Raw genomic sequence first — 26,406 nt, 5'->3', positions numbered from 1 at the left:
GTGCTAAGGGGCCTGTTTTTGGTTGCTGTGTTTTTATTTTTGCTTATATCTTGCATTTTTAATATCTGAGACCATGATAACAGTAATGACACAAGGGGAAAAAGCTGAATTTCTCAGTGACTAGTACCTCAAGTTTAGATTATTTTGTTTCACCTTTATTTTCACGGAAATATGTGCTTTCGTAAGTTAACAAGTTTCCTTTTCAATCAAAATTTAAAGTAAAATAATTTTATTGAATAGCTAATACAGTTCAAATATGAAAATGAAAACTACACATTGAGAGCTCTCGTTCCTGCATCTGTCCCCGTCATCCCATTCTTTCACATCCTCTGTGAGAATCAACTTTTATCACTTTGTGGTTATTCTTTCAGTGTTTCTTTGTGCAAATACAAGCAAGCACAAATATTTTTTGATTCTTCCCCTTTCTTACACAAGTGTAGCACACCACATATACTCTTCTATATTTGTAGACATTTCTATATCAGTACCCAACAGCTTCCTAGTTTTTAATTTTTTCTTCTATTTTTCTATTACTTCCTAGTCTTTTTGTTTTTTTAAATCAAAACTTTAAAAAATTGAGGTAAAATTATATACAGTGAAATGCCCAGTTCAGTCAGTTTTTTAAGAAAGAGACTAGTTTTTAGAGCAATTTTAGGTTCAAAATTGAGCAGAAGGTCCAGAGATTTCCCATGTATTCTCTGCCCCCAACATTCATGGTTTCCTCTTCTGTCAACATCCCCTACCTGAGCGGTACATTTATCAACAATATACGAGGATGAACCTTCCTTCAAACATCATGATCACCCAAAGTCGGTAGTTTCCGTTAAGGTTTGCTCTTGGTGTTATACATTCTATAGGTTTGGACCCCCCATTTTAGTATCCTACAGAGTAGTCTCACTGGGTAAGGATTCTCTGTGCCCTGCCGATTCATCCCTCCCTCACCCCAAGTCCCTGGCAACCACTGATCTTTTTGTTATTTCCATAGTTTTGCTTTTTCCAGAATGTAAGACAGAATCCTACAGTGCATACGTAGCCTTTTCAGATTGGCTTCTTTCACTTAGTCATGTGCATTTAAGCTTCCTTTTTGTCTTTTCATGGCTTGATAGCTCATTTCTTTTTAGCGTCAAAGAACAGTCCATTGTCTCCGTGTACAACAGTTTATCCATCACCTGCTTAAGGACATCTTCGTTGCTTCCAAGTTTGGGCAGTTATGTGGAGAGCTACTCTATACACTTCTGTGTGCAGGTTTTTTGTGTGGACATGCGTTTTCAACGCCTTTGGATGCATACCTAAGAGTGCAGTTGTTGGACTGTGTGGTAAGAATATGTTTAGTTTTGTAAAAAACAAAACAGCCACACAAAACACAGCACACCGGACTGTCTTTGAAAGTGGCTGCACCGTGTTGTGTTTCCACCAGCGATGAATGTGAGTTCCTGTTGCTCCACATCTTGTCAGCATTTGGTGGTGTCAGTTTTCCCAGTTGTGGGCATGCTGATAGGTGTATAGTAGGTATCTTGCTTCAATTTGCAATTCCCTGATGACATTTGGTGTGAAGCATCTTTTCATATGCTGATTTGCCATCTGTGTATCTTTGGTGAGGTGTCTGTTAACCCATTTTTAAATTGGGTTGTTTTTTGAGTTTTAAGAGTTCTTTGTATATTTTGAATAACAGTCCGTTCATTATTAGATACGTCTTTTGCAAATATTTTCTCCCAGTTTGTGGTTTGACTTTTCATTCTCTTGACAGTGTCTTTAGCATAGCAGAAAAATTTAGTTTTAATGAGGTCCAGTTTATCAGTTCTTTCATGGATTATGCCTTTGGTGTTGTATCTAAGGGAGCATTTGAGATCTTGATCGCCAGTGTACACGGTCAGTTTGGCTCAAATAAAATTTGAGCCAAATTTTATTTATAAAAATTTTATTTTAAGGGGAATCAAATATATGGTGATGGAAGGAGAACTGACTCTGGGTGGTGAACACACAATGGGATTTATAGATGATGTAATACAGAATTGTACACCTGAAATCTATGTAATTTTACTAACAATTGTCACCCCAATAAATTAAAAAAAAATTTTATTTATAAAAATTTAAAAAGACATCACAAAACCCAAGGTCATTTAGATTTTCTCCTATGCTCTCTTTTAAGAGTTTTATGTTTTACATTTAGATCTATGATCCATTTTTAGTTAAATATTGTGAGAAAGTTAATTGACTTTGATGTGTGTAACCACCTCCCCAATCAAGATAAAGAACATTTCCATCATCCCAGAAAGTTCCTCATACCCCCTTCCACTTAGTTCCCATCTCCCTATGGGCAACCACTGTTCTAATTTCTTTCTACATAGATTACCTTTGCCAGTTCTTAAACTTCATAACTAATGGACACTTACTGCAGTCACTCTTTTGCGTCTGGATTCTTTTGCTCAACATCATGTTTTTGAGAATCACCATGAAGCCTGTGTCAGGTTTTGAGGGGGTGGGCTGAGTGGTGGTCCATGGTATGAATATATCATAATTTGTTTAATCTATTGATGGACACTTGGATCATTTACAGTTTTTGACTTGTGAATAAGATCTGATATAAACTTACATGTACAGTTTATGGATATTTGCATCTTTTTCTCTTCGGTCTTTATTATATACTGTTACATTGTATACTGGTGTATGGATTTACCATAGTTTATTTAGTCAATTCCCCATAAATGGACTGGGTTTCTTTTCAGTCTTTTGCTATTACTGACAATGTTTCAATAAATAACTTTCATTTGCATGTGTACAGATACATATATCTGTAGAATAAATACTTATGTGGGATTGCAGGTGTCAAGGGTAAAGCATGAGTAATTTTGATAGATACAGGAAATTATTTTCCACAGAGATCATTGCATTTTTTAGCCTCGCTAGCAATGTATGAGAGATTGCCTGTTTCCACGGGTTTTGTCAGACTCTTTGCCAATCTGATAGGCGGGATAAGAGATATCAGTTAGGATGGGGCTAGGTTATGCTGTGGGAGCAAATAACTCCCAATCTCAGTGGTTTAAAACAACAAAAGTTCTTATCTGGCCTGAAGTACATGAAGATTATAATAAACTAGGTGTAGGGTGAATGGAGATGAAGGAGGCTGGCTCATCCCAGTCACTTGGATACCCAGTGTAGCAGTCACCATTTGAAACATTGTCAGGCCTGGAGGGTTTCAGTGGCAACAGTTAACTGCTTTAGAATTACATGCATCATTTCTGCTCACAGCTCATTGGCCAGAGCTTGTTTCTCGGTCCCAGTGACTCAGAAGGTATGATGGAGGAAAGAGGGGTACTCGGTAAATTGCACTATTGATTACTATGCAAGCTGTCTCTGTGAAGTTTCACTTGGCATTCCTCTTAGGACAGATTGAGCACCTTTTCACGCTTAAGGGCCATTCATATTTCTCTTTGAACTGCCTATTGTGTCCTTTGCCCACTTTCATACTGGGTTATTAGTTTTTCTTATCAATTTGTAGTTTTCTGCATATTAAGAGTTTATTTCTGTGACATGAGTTGAAAAAAGTTTTCTTTAGTTATATCATTATCTTTTGATTTTGCTTATGTATTTTGCCATGCAGGAAGTTTTTATGAGATTGAATTAATGGATCTTTCCTTTTATTGCTTTTGAATTTTGAATCATAGAAAGGCTTTTCTCATACCAGCATTACAAAGAAATTTGCTGGGGTTTTCTTGTGTTTATGTTATGGTTTCAATTAATGTTTACATCTTTGATCCATTTAGAATTTGCACTGAAGTATACTGTGAAGTGAGTCCAACTTTATCTTTTTTCCAGATAGCTGTCTGGTTGTCCCAGAAGTTCCTATGTTTACTCCACTGATTTGGATGCCTTTATTGCTTTCAAAATTGGCAGATGTCTTTGGGGCTGTTTCTGAAAGTTTTATTCTATTACATTTCTACTTTTGGGGACTTTACCTTGTGGTTCAATATCTGGGGTTTAAGCCCTCCTGATTTTTCTTTTAGGAGTTTTTGTTTTAAAATTTGTTTTCTGTTCCATAATAATATTTGCTTGATTTGATAAAAAAATTTGTTTCTCATTGTTGTTTAAAACTTACGATCCATGAAGATGAACCATTTTTATCTCATGGTGGAGAAAGCTTTACTGGAGTTTGGGGAGTGTGTCATGAAGTTCTTTGTTTTGACAAGCAGGAGTGAGTAATTTAAGTTTTGTTTGTTTGTGTGTTTTTCTTCTCAACTTGAAATTGTAGTGGAAGGAGGATGGGCCAGGGGCCTTCTTTAGAGGCCTGGTAGAATGCCCTATGGTGATCTTTGAAACTCTGCTTGGGCACTGAGCTGTATTTTTTACTATAGGACTTATTGACACTGATTTAATAGTTAATTTGCTTTGGGAAGGTTGTTTGTTTGTTTGTTTTTTAATCTGCTTTGAGAAATTGAAAACTAGATGAAAGTGCCTATTTTAATACTGCCAAATGTTTTATAGCAGCTTGAATCTTCTTAGAAGGATGAAAGGGATAAACCTTTTGGGTGAATGATCTCCCAACCTTGGAAGGAAAGAGCAGCTACAGGGCCAGTACACCACCTGGGGGTGGTAACTACACGTTATGAAAGCTGCTTAGCCAGGAGCCTGGTTCTGTGTCTGGCTTGTTTGCTGCATGCTTTTTTTCTCTCAGATCCTTTTGAGGAGAGTTCAAAATTTCAAATGAAATCAAGTTATTAGGTGAATGAACATTTTATGAATTTCTAGATGTGAATATTTTCAAAGCATGTGTTACTGGTGATTCTTCTCAAAAAAGAGTTTTAAATGAAACCACATAAGTAAAACCTGATTTATCCTTTTACGCTGCTCCCCACAGAAATGATCCCTGCGAAGTGCGGTTGATTTGAACTCTGCAGCATCTCTTACCTCTTGTCATCTTACACTTCAGATCCTCATGTCTCAGCTCTTTTATTATAATCGCATCCCTATTAAATTTTCTCTATCTCACTGTTCCCACCCCCACAATGGATAGGTTAGGCGTGCCGACACCCCGCACAGTAATACATCTACCGTATAACTTGGACTCCGCAAAAGCTTGACTACTAGTAGCTTCCTGATGACCAGAAGCCTTACGGGTAACATAAACCGTCAATTAACACATATTTTGTATGTTATGTGTATTGTATACGGTGTTCTTACCATAAAATAAGCTGGAGAAGAGCATGTTATTAAGAAAATCATAAGGAAACTACATTGTACTGTATCGGAAAAAATCCACATGTAGGTGGACCCTACGTGTAGTTCAAACTCTTGTTCAAGGGTCAACTGTATTTGTATTTACTTTTTGAAGACAGCTTTGGACTAAGGATACAGGATTTGTGTGTGTGTGGAAGGAGGAGGAGTCAGGACAAAGAGCCTGCTTTTTTGTTTCTTTTCTCTATTATTTTGCTGTCAGGAACAAGAGACTAAAATCTTAACGGTTCCACTGGAACCCTTTTCTGAGAGAAGGATGTGTGCTTTTGACCTGTCTTCTCAGCCAAGTCATGTGACAAAGTCTTCCACCTTCCTTGTTCAAGAGGAGAAAGCACAAATGAGACTTGCTATTATACCTTGAGAAGCGACGTTAAAAGGATAGGTATCTATTTATTTTGTTTTAGAGGCACATTTTCAGTCTAGTTATCTTTCCCAATCCTAAAGGCCTATTTATAGTCCAATGCTGCTAGCTTTTTTTTTTTTTTTTTTTAAAGAATCTTCCTAGTAAATCCTCATCTCTATTCCAGGGAGTTTTTGGGTTACTTTCCCGAGTCTCTGAATCACATTGTTGTTGTTTTTTGGGGGGGGGTTGGGTTGGGTTGTTTGTGTCTTCTATATAGAAGAGAAAAATTACTTTTGTGTAAAAGGAGTGTTTTGTTTGTTTGTTTGTTTGTTTGTTTGTTTGTTTTACCGGCAGCATTGTTAACTCCCATGTCGTGTCCTTTCCTATTAGAGCTGAGTTACAGGCACAAAAATAACTCCTTTTAGATCCTTCCCCCGTCAGTGGATCAGTCCTACTTTTATTTCTTTAGTAAGTTATTCCAACCTGGCTTTGACCTAAACCTGACAAAACTACCCTTAAATTGGCCAAACTTGTTTCATTTTTATTTTTTAAAGCCAGCAAGACAGTATAAGTGGAATATTAAAAAGTTACTTATTCTTGTGGTATGTAGTACACTCCATAGTTCTGAGTTTGAAAGGTATAAAGGGTGATGGGGAAGCATAGAAAGCCTTTTTCCTCTTAATTTGCAGCCAGCAAGTACAGAGGTGAACGTTCTTAGAGATGGTTTACAGTTTAGTTTATCCTTTTATCTAAACAAACAGGCCTATCACACTTTTTTTTTTAATTAGGGAATATTGGGGAACAGTGTGTTTTCCCAGGACCCATCAGCTCCATGTCAAGTCGTTTTCAATCTAGTTGAGGGCGCAGCTCACGGGCCTATGTGGGAATCGACCTGGCGATGTTGGTGTTAAGAGCACGGCGCTCTAACCACTGAGCAACCCCGTGATCCACCAGTGGCTCAGCTCCAAGTTCAAGCCATTGTTTCTCACTGGTCCACGTAGGAATTGAACCGGCGACCTTGGTGTTATGCGCACTGTGCTCTAACCACTGAGAAACTGGCCGCCTCATCATACCCATTTTTAAACAGTTTTGTTCTTGCTTTTTTCAACTAGTAATATTGTTACATATCTTAATATTAAAAAGTTTTTCCTTCCCCCCCACAGTAGTTTCCATTATTTGGTTATAGTGTTTATTTTTATCAGTTTTCTATTGATGGCCATTTATCATGTTTCCAGTCTTTTAACTGCTATCAGTAAAGCTTTAGTGGGTAACCTGAAATATTCAGAACATACTGACCTAAGAACATCTATAACAAAGAAAATCCAGGCTGATATGTTGCAGTTAGTTGTTGTGCCTCTTTGGTCTCCTATAACCTGGAATGATTGCTCAGTCTTTCATCATAGTTTGTGACATTGGCATTTTTGAAAAGCACAGGACACTTATTTTGCAGAAAGTTCCTCAGCTTGGGTTTGGCCGATGTTGCTCTTAAGTGCACCACACCAGAGGTGCATGTGGTCACTTAGACCCTCACTAGCTACCTTAACTTGGATCACGTGGTTACGGTGATACCTGCCAGGTTTTTCCACTCAAAGTTACTATTTTTCCTTTTGTAGTTAATAAACAACTTGTGCTGAGCACTTTGAGACTTCATCAATTCCTGTTATTTCTCAAACTTGCCGGCACTAGCATCCATTGATGATTCTTGCCTGATTCTTTTCTTTTGATGGATGACAAATGGTACATTTCTAATTCTGTCTGTCCTTTTACTTTGATAGTTGTTTTTATTCTCTAAGGAGGAGATTTCCCATTATCCATCCATCCTGTCGTTATTTATTTTGCTGTTCAAATTGTTCCAGGTTTGGCCCCTGGGAGCCGCCTTCAAGCTGTCCTTTTAACACGACCCCATCTTTCTCTGCATACATCCTTACTTTTGGGGCACTGTTTATCTGGTACTTTCCCTGTCCAGCATTGGCAACAGCCATTTCTCCAAGGAGCCCTGGGTTCTTTGGGGAATATTTAGAAATCAAAATCTGGTTGCTAGGTATGCTCGTGTTATTGTTTTTAGGCCCTCAGCTGATAAAAGCTATCCCGCTTAGGCTGCCCCGTTAAATTTAAATTTCAGATAGACAGCAAATACATTTTTAGTATAAATACATCATCCATCTGAAATTCAAATAACTACTGCCCTGCATTTTATACGGCAACTCGAATCTTCCTATCTATGTATTAAGACCTACGAGTTTAGACGTACGTATACCACTTATACCCGATCAGTACTGCGGGGTCCATTTTAATCTTCCTCCCTTTCTTATTTGTAATTTTCCTCTCCAAAACTTGATTCCCTTTGTCCCCAATGTATTTACTTGTTTGCGGAGTTGTAGAACTACGGAAAGTTGTGGAAGCTACTATTAGAATTTGGCATTTGTTCTTTTGTCTTGAGCCCAGGGACACACTAACCGAGCTGGCTAATGACTGTGTTCTAGTTGCCTGGGCTCAGTTCTCCCCCACCCCGCCTTCTTTCAGTGTGGGTATTACTCAATTAAAATATGTTTCTGTTGGTGTTCAATTTAGGGTTCCCCATCCATACTGAGTGTGAGTGTGTGTGTGATTCACATGGCCCCAGAATTTAATCGTGTATGGAACAGCATATTCAGAAAAGTGTCCCACACCCCCTTTTTTTTAACCTTGATCCCAGTAGGTAACCAATTTTATTAGTTTCTGTTTTATCCTTTTTGTGTTTCTTACTGCTCAAATGAGCAGATACTCGTACATGGATATATATATTTTTATTTTCCCAACTTTCTTGAACACACAAAATAGCATACTGTAGATACTCTTGCACTTTGCTTTTTTTATGTACTAATGTATCCTGGAAATTAATCCACATCAGTTCATAGAGAATTGTGTGTGTTTTTCATTTTATAGTTGCATAGTACTCCATTATGTGTACATGCCACCATATCTCCTATGTTTGGTCATTTGCGTTGTTCCCAGTATTTTGCAATTACAAACAACGTTGTAATGAATAAACAGTGTATTTTTGCACTGTTGGAAATGTATCTTCAGGATGAATTCTTAGAAATGAAATGGCTAGCTATGTGTGTAGGTTTATTAGAGATTGCAAAATTCGTCTCCATAAGAGTTTTACCAGTTTGCATTCTCATCAGCAGTAAATGAGTTCTGTTTTTCCGCAGCCTCACAGACTGAGTGTGGTGGTATACTTTCAAAGTTTTGCTAATCTTATAGATGAGAAATAGATTAAAAATGGTGTATCATTATAGTTTTAATTTGCATGTTTCTTATGGAACTATGGTATTTTTAAAGTAAACTATATTTTTTTCCTAGACGAAACTGCAAAGGAAATCCAAATTGCTTGGTGGGGATTGGTGAGCATATTTGGTTAGGAGAAATAGATGAAAATAGTTTTCATAACATTGATGATCCCAATTGTGAGAGGAGAAAAAAGGTAAGACATTATTTTTAAGTTTTATGTTCCTATGTTTGCTTATTTATTTTGTTTTGTTTTTGTTTTGTGCTTATGATCAGAAACCATTACTGATTTCAGGTAACCTAACCTATGTAGCTTAAGATAAGTAGTGGAACTTGAGACTCCAAACTGCTTGAATTGGAACAGTTCTTAATGGTCTGCTTTAAAATAGGTAGCTATGAAACCCAGTAAGCTTTGAAATACTAGTTTAGTTTAAATGCTGATTCTATGTTTGCTTTAACTTTGCATGTTTTATTTTGAACTCTTTTTGAATCTCTTTGAAGGAGATAGTAAATCAAGGGAACAAGCTCCTATAATGATATTGCTTTGCTTTCTTGAGCATTTGTTTTTATATATTATACATACAACAGTTTTACTTTTTTTTTTTTTTTTTTTTTTTTTTAGTATGTATTAGTATTTCCTAACCATAAAGCCTGGCATTCACAAAATTCTCAGCTGTATAGGTATTTTCTCTATTAAAAAGAATGATTCTTTGTAAGTTCAGGAATTCTCAATGTTACCTTTGGAAAAAGTTGCAGCCAACTCCCCTTGTCCCCCATCTCCCAGACCTATAGGATAAAAAGGGACTTTTCTGGAAGTTTTACTTTGTCATTCTTCTGAATGTTGGTAGTGTAGGGATACAGCAAATGAAAAACCTAGGTACCCATGTTCAAAACTGATCTTTCCTGGAGCCCCCCGTTCTAATGACAGATGTCAGTGGCTGCAGACTAGAAGGATGACAAAAAGAGCAGAGCTGAGCCACGGTGCTGTCCTCAGCCTTTTAACTCCTGGAGTCAACCCCAACGGGCTTTCATAAAAGTGATGCCCCACCCCTGGTCTGGAGAGGCTTACGGTGGTTAGACCGTGTTGGTTGAGACAGTTTTAACACATTTTTAATCCGAAGTTATTAAAAAGAATGCTTCTTACGTATTTTTGTTTTTCTTTAAAGGGAAAGTGGTTTTATAATTGTACATTTTACCTTTTTGTAGAACTCATTTGTGGGCCTCACTAACCTTGGAGCTACTTGTTACGTCAACACGTTTCTTCAAGTGTGGTTTCTCAACTTGGAGCTTCGGCAGGCGCTGTACTTATGTCCAAGTACCTGTGGCGACTATGCCGTTGGAGATGGTATCCAAGAGGAGAAAGGTCAGTGGGGATGGTGCGGGAGGGCCCGCTTCCGAGTCCAGTGCTAGCGAGATCACTGCTGAACTAGACACACAGGGAAACTCACTTCCCAGTGCTCCTGTGTGCCAGGCATGCTGCTGGGTCTTTTACAGACATGGTCAGCATTCAAAGTCGTTTTCTTTTTTCTTCTATATTTTTTATGCTCAAAATGGCTAATAGTCACGTGAAGGAAATACATTTGATTATTATGTAGTTTACAGCTCCAATTATTCTATCTAATACGCTGTGATTGTAGTCCATTAATTTCTAGTGATTGATAAAAATCAGTCAATAAAGCAGACAAGGTTACTCTTTTGCCTAGTTTGAGAGACTTAATAAATATTTCAGTCTTACCCCAAACAGTCTTTTGTCTTGATTCCCAAATAAGCTGACTGAGATGATAGCCTTTAAAATTAAGATTAAATTCACTAACCTTGTGGCAAAATTTGCCACTAATGCATGACTGTGCTCATTGCACGTTTAGGTAGAATCAGTTTCAAACTGTCCCTACTGGAATTACTTCATTTTTTTTCATACGCAGTATATGAATTGCTATTCCTAATTGATACTAATTTGTATTTAGAGATTATTCTCTTTGAGATAGAAGTTGCATGGAATGAAGCAGATTTTTCTCCTTCTCAAAGTTGGTGGGTGCGTGGAAGGAAGTGAGTGTGTAAGATTACATAGGTTTGGGAGCTTTCGGCTCCTCTAATCCTGTGCTGTCTTTTATATGGTCTGATTTGGACATAGTGCTAATTTAATGCCTTTGGCTTGGAGAGAGAAAAGATGGGATTTGTAAGCTCCACATCTTCTTGCAGCCCTCTAGACAGACAGTGGTGATACTTCAGCTTTGGTCCGTGTTAACAGTAATCTTTGCTTCAAAACACAGTGCTTAAAAATTCTTGTTTGCTTCCCCATAACTTTATTTCCATAGTTCTGAATATTTAAATCTAGATTAATAGTGTATTAGGTATTTAAAGTAATACTGTACGTAAAGGATGAGTCATAGAAAATGGATCGTTTTTAAGTTTTAGCATTGTTTTGCTGAAGTATAGATTTACCAATGGGAAGACAGTTCAATAACAAGTGAAAACTAAATTTCTATTTCATAAAATGATGTACTGTGACCTTCTTTGGGTATGTGGCTTTAATGTATATCTTTAAGAAATGTTTTCAAAATTCCTAAACACATAAATTTTAATACTTCACCAAAGTTCTCCACCGTGTTCTCTGATGAGAGTGTACATTTCTGTTAGCTTAACAGGCATAGTACAGTGTAGTGGAAAGGGTTTATGTTGGGAGTGATGGGACTTGAGTTCTCCCAGCTCAGCCACTCCCTTATTTTACCGATAGGAAAACCAGCATAGTATGAGTTAAGATCTTTACGGAGTATCTAACCTGTAGAATGAGAGAGTTGGAGTAGATGCAAAATCACTTGAATGGCTTTTAATAGCCTTCAAAGCCCTTGCATCCCAGGAAGTAAGATTTTTATCTTTATTTTACAAATGAAATATTGAATTCCTGAAAGTCACAATTGATAGTAAAGAGATAAACCGTTAGAGTTCAGTCAGGAGACAGAAACTATGCAATAATTTGAACAGAGAAAGCATGGGGAATTATTAACAGGAATTGGTTAGTTAGAATTAAAGGGGACTTGAAAAAATACAGGAGTAGCAGACATGGAGAGCAGCTCTACCCCGGAGGCTGAGAGAGCCCCCACGGAGGAGACCCTCACCTCTGCTGCGCAGGCTTGAGATTCCAGACTTCTGGAGAGAGCACTGCCAGGACTCACGAGATGGCCCAAAAGGTGCCTCAGTGGAGGGCTCTGCTGGAAGCTGTCTACAGGGAGGTCCTGGGCCTCGGAACCCCTGCGAAGTCACCTGAGAGGGTGTCCAGGAGGTCACTCACAGGGTGGCCCTTCTAGAGGAAGTACCCCACCGTCCACTGTGAAGCCGCCAGAGGAGGTGCTGAGGGAAGCTGCTGGCCCCGTGTTGGCTGCAGGAACCTGGAGTCCTGAGAAAGCTGCACCGCACAGGAGCCTGGTGAGAGAGGCACCACTGAACCCTCCAGTGCCCTCTACTGACTACACTTAACTGTGCGCCAGCTGGCAAAGGAGAAATATTTGCAGAGCACATTTCTGTTATCACAGAGCAGGCAAAGAAGGGTGGATTTGCAGTTGAGAGGCATCTAAATCGATAACTGGCACAGAAGATAATACTCAAGTCTTTTAGAGCCCTTGAGATTCATGCTTCCTGTTTGTATACCTTCTCCCAACTCGTGAAAATTTGCAACTCCAAAATTCTAGGATTTTTTGCAGTGAATCTTCATTCAAGTTTGAATCTCTATGCTTGAGATTCCTGTCACTTGCACTATTTGTGGCAAGTCCACATTAATGAGATTATAGTCAAGTATTTGGCCATCTTACGCCAATGGTAAATATGGTTTTTCTTACTAGAATGGATGTTTCAGTGATTTGACACTCTGAAAACTGTAGTCGTGATTGTCATTGTTGTGTTTGTATAGCCTCTTGCCTTTGGGGGATGTATATAGACAGCCATGGCTGTCTTACTTCCAAAAGATGTGATCACTAATTTGTTTCTTTCAAAGTTTTAAAACTATAATAAAACGCTATACAGTTTGGATGTAAGGGTGTTAAATTATGTTCTCACGTGAAGAGGAAATACACTAAAAAAAACAGCAGTTTTGAAAAAACAAACGTGTTTTTTTAATAGATTATGAGCCTCAGACAATTTGTGAGCATCTCCAGTACTTGTTTGCCTTGTTGCAAAACAGTAATAGACGATACATTGATCCGTCGGGATTTGTTAAAGCCTTGGGCTTGGACACAGGGCAACAGCAGGTAAGACCCTTTTCTTTTTTTTTTTAAATATAAAAAGGAGCCCAAGCATTCCTTAATGTTTATAGAAGGAAATGAAGGGAAATGCTTTTTAAAATTAATTTTCTATTTTGAATTAGAGCATTTATTTACTGTTCAGTAGATTACGCCTTTTCCCTGATCCCATTTCTGAAAATTCATGTGTGGGCACAAACGGATTCAACGTAGCTCTCTAGTCCTTGTTCAAAATGCCCAAAGTACAGATAGTTTCTGGAATACCTAACTTACTACTATTTGTATCAGAAGTTGAAAAGCAAGATATGATTTTTCTTTTTGTAAACCCAAACTTGTGTTGTAGGATGCCCAAGAATTTTCAAAGCTCTTTATGTCTCTTTTGGAAGATACTTTGTCTAAACAAAAGAATCCAGATGTGCAGAATATTGTCCAGCAGCAGTTCTGTGGGGAATACGCATATGTAACTGTGTAAGTGTGTTTCAGCTTTTTCATGATACGTTTTATTCTAAGATGGTTGCTCATATGTTATCTCATTTTCAGTTCAGTTCCAAGTTATAGCTTTAGTGGAGTTATCATGGGACCTGAAATATTTATAGCGATACGTTGCCATGGGAACATGTAAACAACTGACCCGATAATTGCAGTTGAACCCATCCAGGTGTTGGGAACTGTCTGGTTGAGCCCTCGCCATGTATTTTATGGCTGTGGTGTGAGCAGGAAGACTTAAGAGGGGAGTCAGCTAGAATTCTAAGAGTAAATGTAGAATAACTCTTAATCTTTCTAAGCATAAAATACATGGCCTCCCTAATCACTTTCTGGTTTTATTTCTTTTTTAAATATAAGTACATAGTGTAAACAATTTCTGTGAAAGAGATCTAAAGTAGTAAATGCTTCTTTCCGTATTTCTAGGGTGTGATACAATAGAACGTTGTTTTCCCCACTCTGATCTTAATTTTATCACTCTGTTTTATTATAGTTGCAATCAGTGTGGCAGAGAGTCTAAGCTTTTATCAAAGTTTTATGAACTGGAGTTAAATATCCAAGGCCACAAACAGTTAACAGATTGTATCTCGGAATTTTTGAAGGTATTCAAATTTTGGCGTATGTGTTCTTTCTGCTCATTAACAGTTAAATACTATTCTGAATGTGTTTTTGATTTAATGGATAAATTCATTATTTCAACTTTTTCTACATATGAAGTGTCTCTTCATATGTAGATTGTTTATGTAACGATCTAGAAGAAACTTCGTAAATTATAAAGTATTGAAGCAGGCTGCACTTTAAAATAATTTTTGCCTATTTCAAGTTATTTTATATGTAAAATTATGTACGTGTGAAAACTTAACTGTGTGATTGGGGATAGTAGAGTATTTAAGGAAATCTGAGCTCTGCTACCATAGGTTAATTTACTTTTTCACGTAATGAGAGCTGGAGTGTATTGAATGTAAACAGATTTTACATCAAAATGGTTGTTCTTCAACTCTGCCACTCAGTATTTCTACTTTCCATATATGTAGGTTTATGTAGAGACATGGAAGTGGGTCTCTTTTGTTCTGAATGGAAAAGCTGCTAAGAGGAAACCTTTGTTATCAAGGAGGAGCAGACACAGCATAATAGATGAGCTTATAAAGCTTTCTTAAAATATTTTTGTGCTTGCCCTGCTCCCTCAGCACAACCATTAGTATGCCTGAAGTACTCATTTATGAAATCCATTCAACTAAATATTGATTGAGTGGCTCCTGTTCCGGCACTGTTTCAGCTCTTGGGCATAACCATAGTGAGCAAAACAGACAAAACTTGTTTGTCTTTAAGCAGCTTATAGTGTAGTGGTGTTGGGACCAGGGAGGGACAATAAATGTAAGTAAAATAGATAGTTTGTCAACTGTAATAAGTGCTATGGAGAAAAATAAAGCAGGGGAGGGGGATGGAGAATGTGGTAGTGATGAGGGGGGAGGTGGGGTGGTTGCCATTAGAAATTAAATAGTAGAAGGTGACAAGAGTGCCAGGCAAGAATCGGGAGAAGAGTGTTTGGGTAGATGGAGTTCAGTGTGGCCGAAGGGAATAACCAAGGGGAGAATGAGAGAAGATGCAGTTGTAGTGATAACTAAGGACTGTTGAAGGTAGGGCCTGGCAGACCTTCGTCAGAAGGCTTGACTTTTACTGCGAGTGAGATGAGATGCCATTGGAGGGGAGTGAACACAGGAGTGACGTAACCTGTTTTAACGGGGTAACTCTGGGTGCTATCTCGAGAATAGGCTGGTGGGGCCAGGGCAGACAGGAGTTGATGGTGACCTTGGACCAAGAGTTAGCTGAAGGGATGATGATAAGTAGTGTTTGGTTTTAGATATATTTGCAAAGTAGAGCTGATAAAATGTGCAGATGGGATAAGGAAAGAAAGAAGAGTGAAGGATTACTGAGGTTTTGGCCTGAGCATCTGGAAGAATGGAATTGCCGTTACTGAGATGTGAAGGACTATGGGAGTAGCAGTTTTGGGAGAGGGGTTAGGATTTGCATTGGGGCACATTACATTTGAGAGGTATAGTTTGGGGAGAAGTCAGGGATGGATAAAATCACCAGGGGAGCGAGAGAGACAAGGACCAAGGACTGAGCCCTGGAACATTCAAACATTAAGTGGTTGGGGAGATAGCAGCTGGCAAAGGGTGCTGAGGAGGAGAGTTGAGAGGAAAGAAAACAGGTGAGCGTGGTACCCTGGAGCCAAGTGAATAAAGCGGTGGTGCCAGCATTCTTTGTGTGCCAGTAATCTGTATCACAAAGCTCTTACAGAAACAAAAAGGAAAAAGTTAAAAAGAAACCACCATTAGGTACAACACTGAATTTTCCTGCACTCCTCTTGTAGCTTTGTCTCATGAATGTGGTTCAGTAATATTAACCGTGTGTGTATGCAAATTTTATATATATATAATTTTTTATTCTGGTGCCCATGTGTAGTTTGCACCCATTTTCACTGTTTTTAAATTAATTCTGTTGCATTAAAGTACATATGATATTTCTTTCGAAAACCCACTTCCTTACAACTCCCCAAAGTGGGATTATCAGGACAAAGGACCTAAAACAAGTATTTTTAAAATCTTACATTTTGGAAAGCTGCACATCAACTTTAAATCATTGTGTACAAATTAATAATGTCACAGCCAAGCAATGCCTTTTATCTTACGTGTCCATTATTTATACTAGCTTGCTTTTAAACAGCTCAAATGGGAGCTGTTAATTAAAATGAAATTAAGCCTTACCTCAGAGATTTGATCACTCTTTAAAAATCTTTCCACATTCCAATTTTTTGAAATTAATGTCTTATTCCTTATCAGGAAGAAAGATTAGAAGGAGACAATCGATACTTTTGTGAAAACTGTCAAAGCAAACAGAATGCAACAAGAAAAATCCGACTCCTAAGCCTTCCTTGCACTCTGAACTTACAGCTGATGCGTTTTGTCTTTGACAGGTCAGTATGTGCAGGTGGTGTTTGTTGCTCATTGTGGTCTAATAGCTACAGATTTTACCATAGATAATAAAATGCTTATAATTTGAAGCTTTAGATTTGAGGATGAAACTTATAGATGGAGCCTGTCATTTAGACATGCCACGATTAATCATGATTTTATCGCAAAATTCTTAAAGAAGCCAGCCATATAAAACTGAGAACTAGAAAAGTAGAGAATCTTTATTTTTTTTTAATTCAAAAAAAGTATTTTAAAATGCAAAGGAAATGCAAACATTTGGGTAGGAACTAAATTACCATGACATTCTGTATTATTGTATAAGAACTAGAGTAAATTTTCTGCTTATTACAATACCCCTCACCCCCATGGGAATATATATTTTATTTTATAATTAAAATCAGGCAATGTTTGCATATGTGCATTTCTTCTACAAAATAAAGCAGGAGCATCTGTGGTTTTCTTCTATGATTAAATTAAAACGTCTGGAAATGAGTGTTGTGTTTGGAATTAGCACTTTAATTTCATACCTTTGAACCAATTATTTTGCCCAATTCTAAGACAGTATTATATTTACTTATAATTGTGTAGGGTTTTGAGCAAGATTGCTAAATGAAATCTACCTAGCTACTATTGAGTTTATTAAAATATAGCTGATAGAGCTTATATATTGTTTTATGATTGTTTTAAATAGAAATATAATTAACTTTCCTTTTGGTTAGGCAAACTGGACATAAGAAAAAGCTGAATACTTATATTGGCTTCTCAGAAATTTTGGACATGGAGCCTTATGTGGAACATAAAGGTAATATTTTTACCGAGCAGAGATAGTTATAATGCTCAGAGACTGTAACTTGTGATCGCTTGTGCTGAATACAGAATAGTACTACTAAATTTTATTGGCTAATTTCTGGGAACAAAGGCTTTTTATTAGGTGAGCCGAGATATTACTTTTCCATTTTCTGAGTAAGTACATAACAAAGATTAGATGGTTCATCAGTAGCTACATAATTAAGAGTATAAAAGAATAAAAAACGAAAAAGATATTTCACTGTTCCTGAACGCACACTTGTTACCTTACTGTCAATACTGTATCTGTAATTCCTCATAAAATTAAGTCTCTGAGCTACCGGCATTCGTGTTTTTTCTTTTAACATTTTATCAAAAATATTAGATGGGGGCCGGCCCGGTGGCTCATGCGGTTAGAGCTCCATGCTCCTAACTCCGAAGGCTGCCGGTTCGATTCCCACATGGGCCAGTGGGCTCTCAACCACAAGGTTGCCAGTTGGATTCCTCGAGTCCCGCAAGGGATGGTGGGCAGTGCCCTCTGCAACTAAAATTGAACACGGCATCTTGAGCTGAGCTGCCGCTGAGCTCCTGGATGGCTCAGTCATTTGGAGTGCGTCCTCTCAACCACAAGGTTGCCGGTGCAAGGGATTGTGGGCTGCGCCCCCTGCAACTAGCAACGGCAACTGGACCTGGAGCTGAGCTGCGCCCTCCACAACTAAGATTGAAAGGACAACAACTTGACTTGGAAAAAGTCCTGGAAGTACACACTGTTCCCCAATAAAGTCCTGTTCCAGTTCCCCAATAAAATTAAAAAAAAAAAAAGTTAGATTGCCTAATTCCAGTATGTATGTTTTAATTCTTGATATCTGTGGCTACTGATAAGTTCTAGGATGCTAAGAGATAGTTTCAAAAGAAATAATGTACTACTTTTTCTTTTGGTAGTCGTTCACCTTCCCAAACAGTGTGATTCTTGTTAGAGAAAACAAGCATCATATCCTTCCTGAAAGGACTGTTTGACTTCCCTTTTAAGCTTGATCTTACTGCTTATGAAAATTTTAATGTAGAAATTATGTATTAAACTGTCTCTTTTCATATAGGGGTTCTGGAGGCAGCTTACAATAGAAGCAAAGCACAAATTCTTTGAAAGAAATGATTGGGGAGGTTGGGGAGTGATGCGTTAAATATTTAAGCTTTAAAAAGTATGATGCTCTGTTAGTGGTTTAAAATTTGCACCTCCCTGGAAGAAGGAAACAGCTAAAGACTTTGGCTGCTGGATTTTGTTACTGTTAAATTTGGCTGAACAAATAAGCTCAGCTGTATTTCATTTTATATAATAGTTTGCTTCCTGCCTCCTTTGTTCAGATAATTGTTTGAAATTAGAGAAGTCTGATAAATTAGTGGTTTCTCAGGGGCTAGAAGTTGAAGAGACATAAAATCAGCACTTTCCTTGACTCCACTGCATGGTTTTGAATAGTTGTTTTTATTATTGTTATTAAAATTATTATATATTTGTCCAATTTATGCTGTAAAGAGAACAAGGAAGATATTTACAAATAGACTTGATAGGTGAAAAGTACTATAGAAATATTTAATTTTGGTATTTTGGTTTATTAAATGTAGTAAACTTAATTTTTAAATAGAGAGAAAAATTGGCTTATTTTGGAATTGTTAGCTAGAACTGGTAAAATTAAGTCATTAGTTTGTAATTATAGGCTTGTCTTTCATACGCGGTTGTAATGTTTGCTATACAAATGTGCTACCTTATATGGGTAGAATACTGAAAAATTATCTTTTGCTGTAATTACACAGGATTCATTCTAGATCATTTGGAAATTTGAGAAAGCATAAAGAAGAGAAATAAAAACCTCCTGTAATTCTGTCACCCAGATAACCAGCATATATGTTTTTTCATATTCTTTATTTTATTATTATTATTTATTTTTTTTTAGCAGGACTTTATTGGGGAACAGTGTGTACTTCCAGGACTTTTTTCCAAGTCAAGTTGTTGTCCTTTCAGTCTTAGTTGTGGAGGGCGCAGCTCAGCTCCAGGTCCAGTTGCTGTTGCTAGTTGTAGGGGGCGCAGCCCACCATCCCTTGCACCGGCAACCTTGTGGTTGAGAGCCACACGCTCCAACCAACTGAGCCATCCGGGAGCTCAGCAGCAGCTCAGCTCAAGGTGCCATGTTCAATCTTTAGTTGCAGGGGGTGCTGCCCACCATCCCTTGTGGGACTCGAGGAATCGAACTGGCAACCTTGTGGTTGAGAGCCCACTGGCTCATGTGGGAAGCAAACCGACAGCCATCGGAGTTAGGAGCACTGTGCTCTAACCAACTGAGCCAACCAGCCGCCCCTGAAGACAGATTTGTGATGTAATAATAGAAGCGTACATTGAAGAACGGGTTCCAGCGGCCAATCAAAACTACCATCATTCTTAAGTTGAAGAGGCTAAAATTTGGTTACCTGCAACAGCGGTAATGTGATAGGAAATTTTTGTGGTGTTGGTTGGTAATAGAGTCAGTTACTGCTAATACTTGTATGATTTATTGTCATTAGTAACTGATGAAATACTGTTAAGAATTCCTGTTGTAGATGAGTTCATCAGTGCATTTAATAGTATTTTAAAATATTTTTCTCTTACCTAATATTTTAAGTTATTTTCAGCTGGAGTGGGTTAGGAGGTTTTTGGTCCAGGTATAATAGGTGTCCCCACTGAGCCACAGGAATGCAGGGACTTTGTCCTTTCAGTCAGTCCTAGATCTTCTGTTCTTAAAACAGTGACCAGCATGTTTATTATTTGTTGAATGAGTGATTGATTGGCTATATCTTGTGACTCACTGCTTGCAGTGCTTAGGAAATTATAGTGATGAAATAAATCATCAAAGATATGTACAAAGATTTTAACTACAAAGATAATAATGATTGTTCATAATGGCCCCCAAATGCTGCCAGTTTAAATGTTCAACAATACGGGAGTGGTCCAATATATTGTGATACTTGTGTATAGTCATCATAAATAATTTTTAGAAGAATATTTAATGATGTGGAAAGATGTTGATATATTTATTAGAAAAAAACTGCATGTTTCAGTATTAATAGTAATGTCTGTTGTGGGATTGCTAATGAATTTTTAAATTTCTTTTCTAATTTTTTAGTAAGATGTGTTGTAGAAGTGATCTTTTTCAACACGTATATAATTTCCTCCCTATAATTGGTTTAAGTTTAGAATCTTTAAAAGATTTTGTTCAAACGCTAAAATATTTTGTTTTGTTTTAAAATGTAAGTGTGTGTTCATTTGCAGATATTTTGATGTGTGGATAAAACCTTCTCTTGGATAAACCACTTGCATAATATACAGGCTGTGATTTGTAGGTTTTTATTTAAAATGGGATAGGAAGTTAAAATACTATGAAGAAATCTGAGTGCAGAATTATTCTAGATTTTTCATATTTCATTTCCTGTCGTTTCTAATTGTCTTGCCTATACCTATTTTGAAGGCAGTTTTTTCTTAATGACTTACCTCCAGTTTTTTCTTTTTCTTTCCCCCCTTCTTCCGCCATCTCCCCCTCCCTCCCGCCACTCCAGTTCAAGGGGGTGTTTCTCAGTCTAGTTGTGTAGGACACAGCTCCCTGGCCCATGCTGGTGTTATGAGCCTTGCACTCCCCCCGGCTGAGGCAATTGATTGCCGGTCGTCGGTAGGCAGCTCATGGCAGCTCTCACCGTTCATGGCAGAACACGATAGCCCACAGCAGCACACAGCAGCCCTTGCTGGCTGCCGGCCACTCACGCTGGCACACAGTAGCCCACAGCAGCCCAGCTCCAGGGAGAGCTGTTGTTCACAATCTTAGCTGTAGAGGGTGCAGCTCAGTGGCCCATGTGGGAATCAAACCAGCGACCTCAGCGTTAGGAGCACGGTGCTCCAACCACTTGAGCCACCGCGCCAGCCCTCCAATTTTTTTCTAAAACATTTTTCTCCTGTTTTCTAGTTCCTTCGCTTTGCACTCAAATCTCATTAGTTTGTGTCATTAATTTTTTGTAAAAAGTTGGAGACTATGAACAGATTTTTGGTAAATATATGGCCCAGCCAGTTTATGCAGAAGGACAAAGAAGAATGGCAGAGTAGCTTTGTGGCCCTGAGTGCCCAGAATGCCGCAGCTTTCCATCTGTGTACATCGCAGAGGGAACGCAGAGTTGATACAGTGAACTGCCGAAGACAGTGTCCACCACATCATTTTGTAAGACTAGGTTTTTCTAATCTTAGGTGACATGTTTTGAATTCTGTCGGATGCATAAAGAACTGTATTCATTACAATTCAGGCTCAGGATACAAGAGGAAATACTGTTTTCCCAAATGTCTTTCACCTTCTCCCTTTCCTTCTCCAGGTGGGTGCTATGTGTATGAACTCAGTGCGGTCCTCATACACAGAGGAGTGAGTGCTTATTCTGGCCACTACATTGCCCACGTGAAAGACCCACAGTCCGGTGAATGGTACAAGTTCAATGACGAAGACATAGAAAAGATGGAGGGGAAGAAATTACAACTAGGGATTGAGGAAGATCTAGGTAAAACCTTTAAGTTGTGAGTGCCCTTTTAAAATATAAATTTTTTTTTTTTACCGGAAATATTGGTGATAATTATTATGACCCAGGATTGCTATGGACAATCAAGGATATTTGAATTTCTTAGACACATAAACTCTCTGAGCATCTTTTATTAGCAGTGTTTAATTTCTTTTTCCTTAAATGTTTTTGCTCCAGAGATAGTTTCCATAATTCATGTTTTCAGTACTGTTTAAAGGCAAATATTTAATTTTCAATTACCAAGTTAATTGATTGAGGAGGGGAGAGGATGGTGAGTATTAAGTTACAAAATGATGAATAGTAGATTTAATGTAGTAGGATTTGTAGTCCTTTCCTCTGGGTCAGGAAATTTATTTTTGTGAAGTAACTATAGCAAAGGAACTTTGCTCCAAGAACAGTGTCTGCTCTTCCCTCTTAACTATCTTACCCATCCCGGAAGTGTGGAGCCGTGCCGCTGTGGGGAGGAAGCCAGTTGCTATTTTTATGGCAGTGCTGAGGTCTGCCATAAAAAGTGCTTATTGAAATAGTATCCTAGTGTGGACCTCTCATCACCTCAGTCTTCGTAGGCCAAAATACCCATTTATTCCCTGAAGGAGTGAACAATTCTTCCAGGAGGAGCCCTCTTAGCTGAAGTTTTCATCACTTTCTTACCATGTTTGCCGTTTTCGGCTGTGGCTCCAACTGTGGTATCTAAATAAGAGAAAAGGAAGGGGAATAGGTGTGTGTCTCCTGCCACTGTTTTTCTTAATGGATCAGAACCACTTTTCCAGGGTGTCAGACAGAGAGGAGCATTGCATTCGGGGTTGGCTGTCAGGGCATATGGGTAATCTTCCTGCAGATATTCACGTGGTGATTATATTCTTGTAATACAGTCTTTTCTATTGTGAAATCAACATTTAGGTGTTTACAGACATTCAGCAATGTTGCTTCTACTTTACCTAAGTAATAGTCAAGTTCTTAACATTGGCTTGTGATAGTCTTGCTAGGAACGAAATTGACATGTAGTTTTATAGTGTTTAATTTCGGTTTTATTTGACTGTTTCTTATTGAGGTTTATTTGATCTATCTTATTTTCAGTCAGGGAATTGTAGGATTAAAAGCATTGTTAAGGCTGTCCTGTCTCTCTTGTACATATGGGTAGTCCTAAATTTTAAAATAGTTAAAGAGAAAGAGACTCCACACCTATCAGGATCCCATTCCAATGTTTTAATGCTTCTCATTGTTATATGCAACGGACATTGCAGCTTTCATTTATTTTCTTTTTATCAAAAATAGAAATACTTGTTCGATAAATCAGTTAGTTAATCGTTACTGTATTCTATCATGAACTTGAACGAATGATTTTATCTTCCATCTTACAGAGTAATGAACATCCTAAATATTAATGCTTTTCAGTTTGAAGTGACTGACCTTTGCTATACACGAGATTTTTTAATCCCCTGTGACAGTGGTCTTCAAACTGTTTTGGTCCTGTATTCTCTGTAGGAATATTGAGCAAATCTGTATTCCTTTGTACATTTTAAAATCCAACATTTTTTTTTATCATGAATTTAAGTAGCTCCAAATAATGTAATTTCTGATATATTATAAACAGTAAAACTGCAACCTCAGTCTCTTAAGAGTACCCAAATGAAATTAAGTAACACAGAGATTTGATACCCTCATCATTCTTGTCAAAGGTAAATGAACTGGTCTATTTTTATAGCAGGACATTTTTTGTTGTATTAATATTTCTATTACGTTGACCCTACAGAATTTTGTTGTCATGGAATATACTAAGTTTTCTATAACTATAAAGCTCTAAATAGTTAAAAAGTTCTTCTGGGTTGTGCTTTTTTAACATTATAAACATCACTACATATTTAAACCAATATAAGTAAATTTTAAAAATTAAAACACAAAGAAAAAATTTACTTTTAATTCATCTCTTAATGACATAGACGAGACTTTTGGTCACTGGGTGAGAGGTTATATCTTTCTTTTGTAAAGTGGGAGATACAGATGACTGAGAAAGGAAAGGTGGAAACCATCAACAAAACCTCAACTTTGAGGTAGATCAATTTGTAGAAAAGTACTTAGTGAATTGAAGATCTGGTAATTGATTTCCTCAGAATGATCCATGATCTCATACCCCTTGGAGTGTTACCCTGGGATACTGACACCCAATTTGAAGATCATTTCCATGTGGTATAATTACCATGTCGAACACTTATGTTTCTGCTTGCTACTGAATTCATAGACCTTAGTGGCTAATCTTTCTGCTTATTAGCATTTCATTTCACTTTTGGAACATGCCATTTTATTTCTTTGGGCAATTAAATTTGGATTTATTTCTGTAATTTAAGAGCAACATTACAATAAAACTCGTAGTATTAGTTTTTTTTGTTGTTGTTCCAGGTTTGTCTTCATGAAAAACAGTACTTTCTTAATCATCTTTTAAAAATGGGATGTGGCAGACAAAGTGGGTAGTAGTAAAATTGTTTAAAGATTCAAACATCTATGGAGCCTGCAAAATTTGTATTGCCTTTTAATGTTCAAAATCCATGTTAGAGTATCTTGAGTATATATGTTAGGAATTGTTTTCTGTGATTCCCCCCGCCCCCCACACCCTCTGCAAAAGAATAAACGAACCAGGCATTCTAATTTAGTCATCTTTTGATTTCCCTACCTCAGCAGAACCTTCTAAGTCCCAGACACGTAAACCCAAGTGTGGCAAAGGAACTCACTGCTCTCGAAATGCTTACATGTTGGTTTATAGACTACAAACTCAAGAAAAACCCAACACAATTGTTCAAGTACCGGGTAAGCAATTTTCCAGGATTATATAAGGCAAATATTTTAGAATATCTTGCTCAAAGGTCAATGACAACAGATTGTTTTTATTTATTAATATAGGTTGATCGCCTATGGTAAATATTGGTGAAGCAGATATAATTACAAATTTGCTTCAAAGTAGTGAGTTTTTAAAGGAGCTTTTGATAGAACTGACCACCACCACCAACACCACCACCCCACCTGGTAAAGAAAAGTAAAGGGAATTTTTTTAAAAATCCTGTATGTAACCAAGACAAGCAAGTACCGTGTTTCCCCGAAAATAAGACCTAGCCGAACAATCAACTCTAATGCGTCTTTTGGAGCAAAAATTAATATAAGACCCGGTCTTATTTTGCTATAATATAAGACCAGGTCTGTAATAAGATATGATATATGATGTGATATGATAAATATAATATAATACTAGGTCTTATATTAATTTTTGCTCCGAAAGACGCATTAGAGCTGATTGGCTAGGTGTTAATATTTGGGGAAACGTGGTATCTAAAGAGCAGTTTGGTTAGAATTTGAGAGTTTTAGCTAGTTCATAGATTTTCTAGGTTGTTTTTTTAAAGGAAGAATTTCTACTGGCCTGCCTAAAGGCAGCCTTCAGTTGTCATTTTACCTAATATTGTTCTGTGGTCTGTGGAACTAGCTATTTTGAAGTTGCGTTTCTGAGCCATTTGATGGTCCCTGTTGGCAGATGATGTCGGAGAACCAGGTGGGGGAACTGCATTCCAATGTCTGTCTTCAGTTTTCCTTCTGCCTTCAGGTTGTAGGTCTCTGGCAGAAAGGGAGGCCACAGTAGGAAGCTGTCACCAGAATCTTAGCCAGTATCATTCTGTGTCTGAAAAGAGGATAAAATTATTTTTTTGCCTTTCTGTTTTGAACAGCCTTTCTTCAAGAGCTGGTTGACCGGGACAATTCCAAGTTTGAGGAGTGGTGCATTGAAATGGCCGAGATGCGTAAGCAAAGTGTGGATAAAGGCAAAGCAAAGCACGAAGAGGTTAAGGAGCTGTACCAAAGGTTACCTGCTGGAGCTGGTCTGTAAGATATTCTGGGACCACACTGTTGCCATTGATGCCTTGTTTCTTTTACGTTCACAAATGTATATGAACAAGCTTTTCTCGACCCTTTCTTATCACCCGCTTGTGCCAGCTCATACACTAAAAGTGTTTTGTAAACCAGTAGTAACTTGACGTGTAGCATCAAGCATATAATGTGTAGTGTAGAATTTTCATTATCATGTACTTTTAAAAATGGGAAGCTCTTAATAAATTATAAGGCTTAGGTCAGCACTCGGCATATGACTCTAAGTATTTCTATTTATGAGAGATTAATTTGTTTTTAAAGAAAAATCTGATTGGGTTACTATGGAAGCAGCTCACCTACTCTGTTTCCTTGAATACGTCGTACCCTCACAGTATTAACAGGCATTCTTTTAATGAATATTGTTTTTTATGATACTATTAGATTAATTTGAAGTTTAATATCAAATATTATGCTAAGAATAGGGAAACGTTCTGCTGACCTCTGATTTCTTAAGAATTGTCCCATATAATCCAGCTCATCCCTTTACTGTATATGGTTATGCAAGTTTGCTTAGTGCCTCAAAAAGGGAACCTCAACTTTTTAAGGCTGGTATGCCATTTGTAATAATATGTTGTCTTTGTCATTTCATAGACATGAATCC

The 26,406-nt window shown here is 37.6% G+C and overlaps 1 protein-coding gene across 2 annotated transcripts in view; it reads left to right on the top strand.

The window, feature by feature from the left end:
• Positions 1–26,406, top strand: part of USP48 (ubiquitin specific peptidase 48) — a 68,623-nt gene that overhangs the window by 7,801 nt on the left and 34,416 nt on the right. The window contains exons 2-11 of one of the 2 annotated variants that reach the window (XM_088790428.1): positions 8,921–9,041; positions 10,052–10,208; positions 12,959–13,086; positions 13,421–13,545; positions 14,054–14,162; positions 16,404–16,537; positions 17,255–17,337; positions 21,702–21,881; positions 24,573–24,701; positions 25,607–25,756. In XM_088790428.1, the coding sequence (XP_088646554.1) occupies positions 8,921–9,041; positions 10,052–10,208; positions 12,959–13,086; positions 13,421–13,545; positions 14,054–14,162; positions 16,404–16,537; positions 17,255–17,337; positions 21,702–21,881; positions 24,573–24,701; positions 25,607–25,756 (1,316 nt within the window). The remainder of the gene's footprint in view (positions 1–8,920; positions 9,042–10,051; positions 10,209–12,958; positions 13,087–13,420; positions 13,546–14,053; positions 14,163–16,403; positions 16,538–17,254; positions 17,338–21,701; positions 21,882–24,572; positions 24,702–25,606; positions 25,757–26,406) is intronic. The other variant, XM_088790429.1, reaches the window with a different exon arrangement.

The sequence above is a fragment of the Rhinolophus sinicus genome, chromosome 14, assembly GCF_057876585.1.
Source record: "Rhinolophus sinicus isolate RSI-liver-muscle chromosome 14, RSI-T2T, whole genome shotgun sequence".
Classification (NCBI taxonomy): domain Eukaryota; kingdom Metazoa; phylum Chordata; class Mammalia; order Chiroptera; family Rhinolophidae; genus Rhinolophus; species Rhinolophus sinicus.
This window is presented reverse-complemented; position numbering and strand designations above follow the sequence as displayed.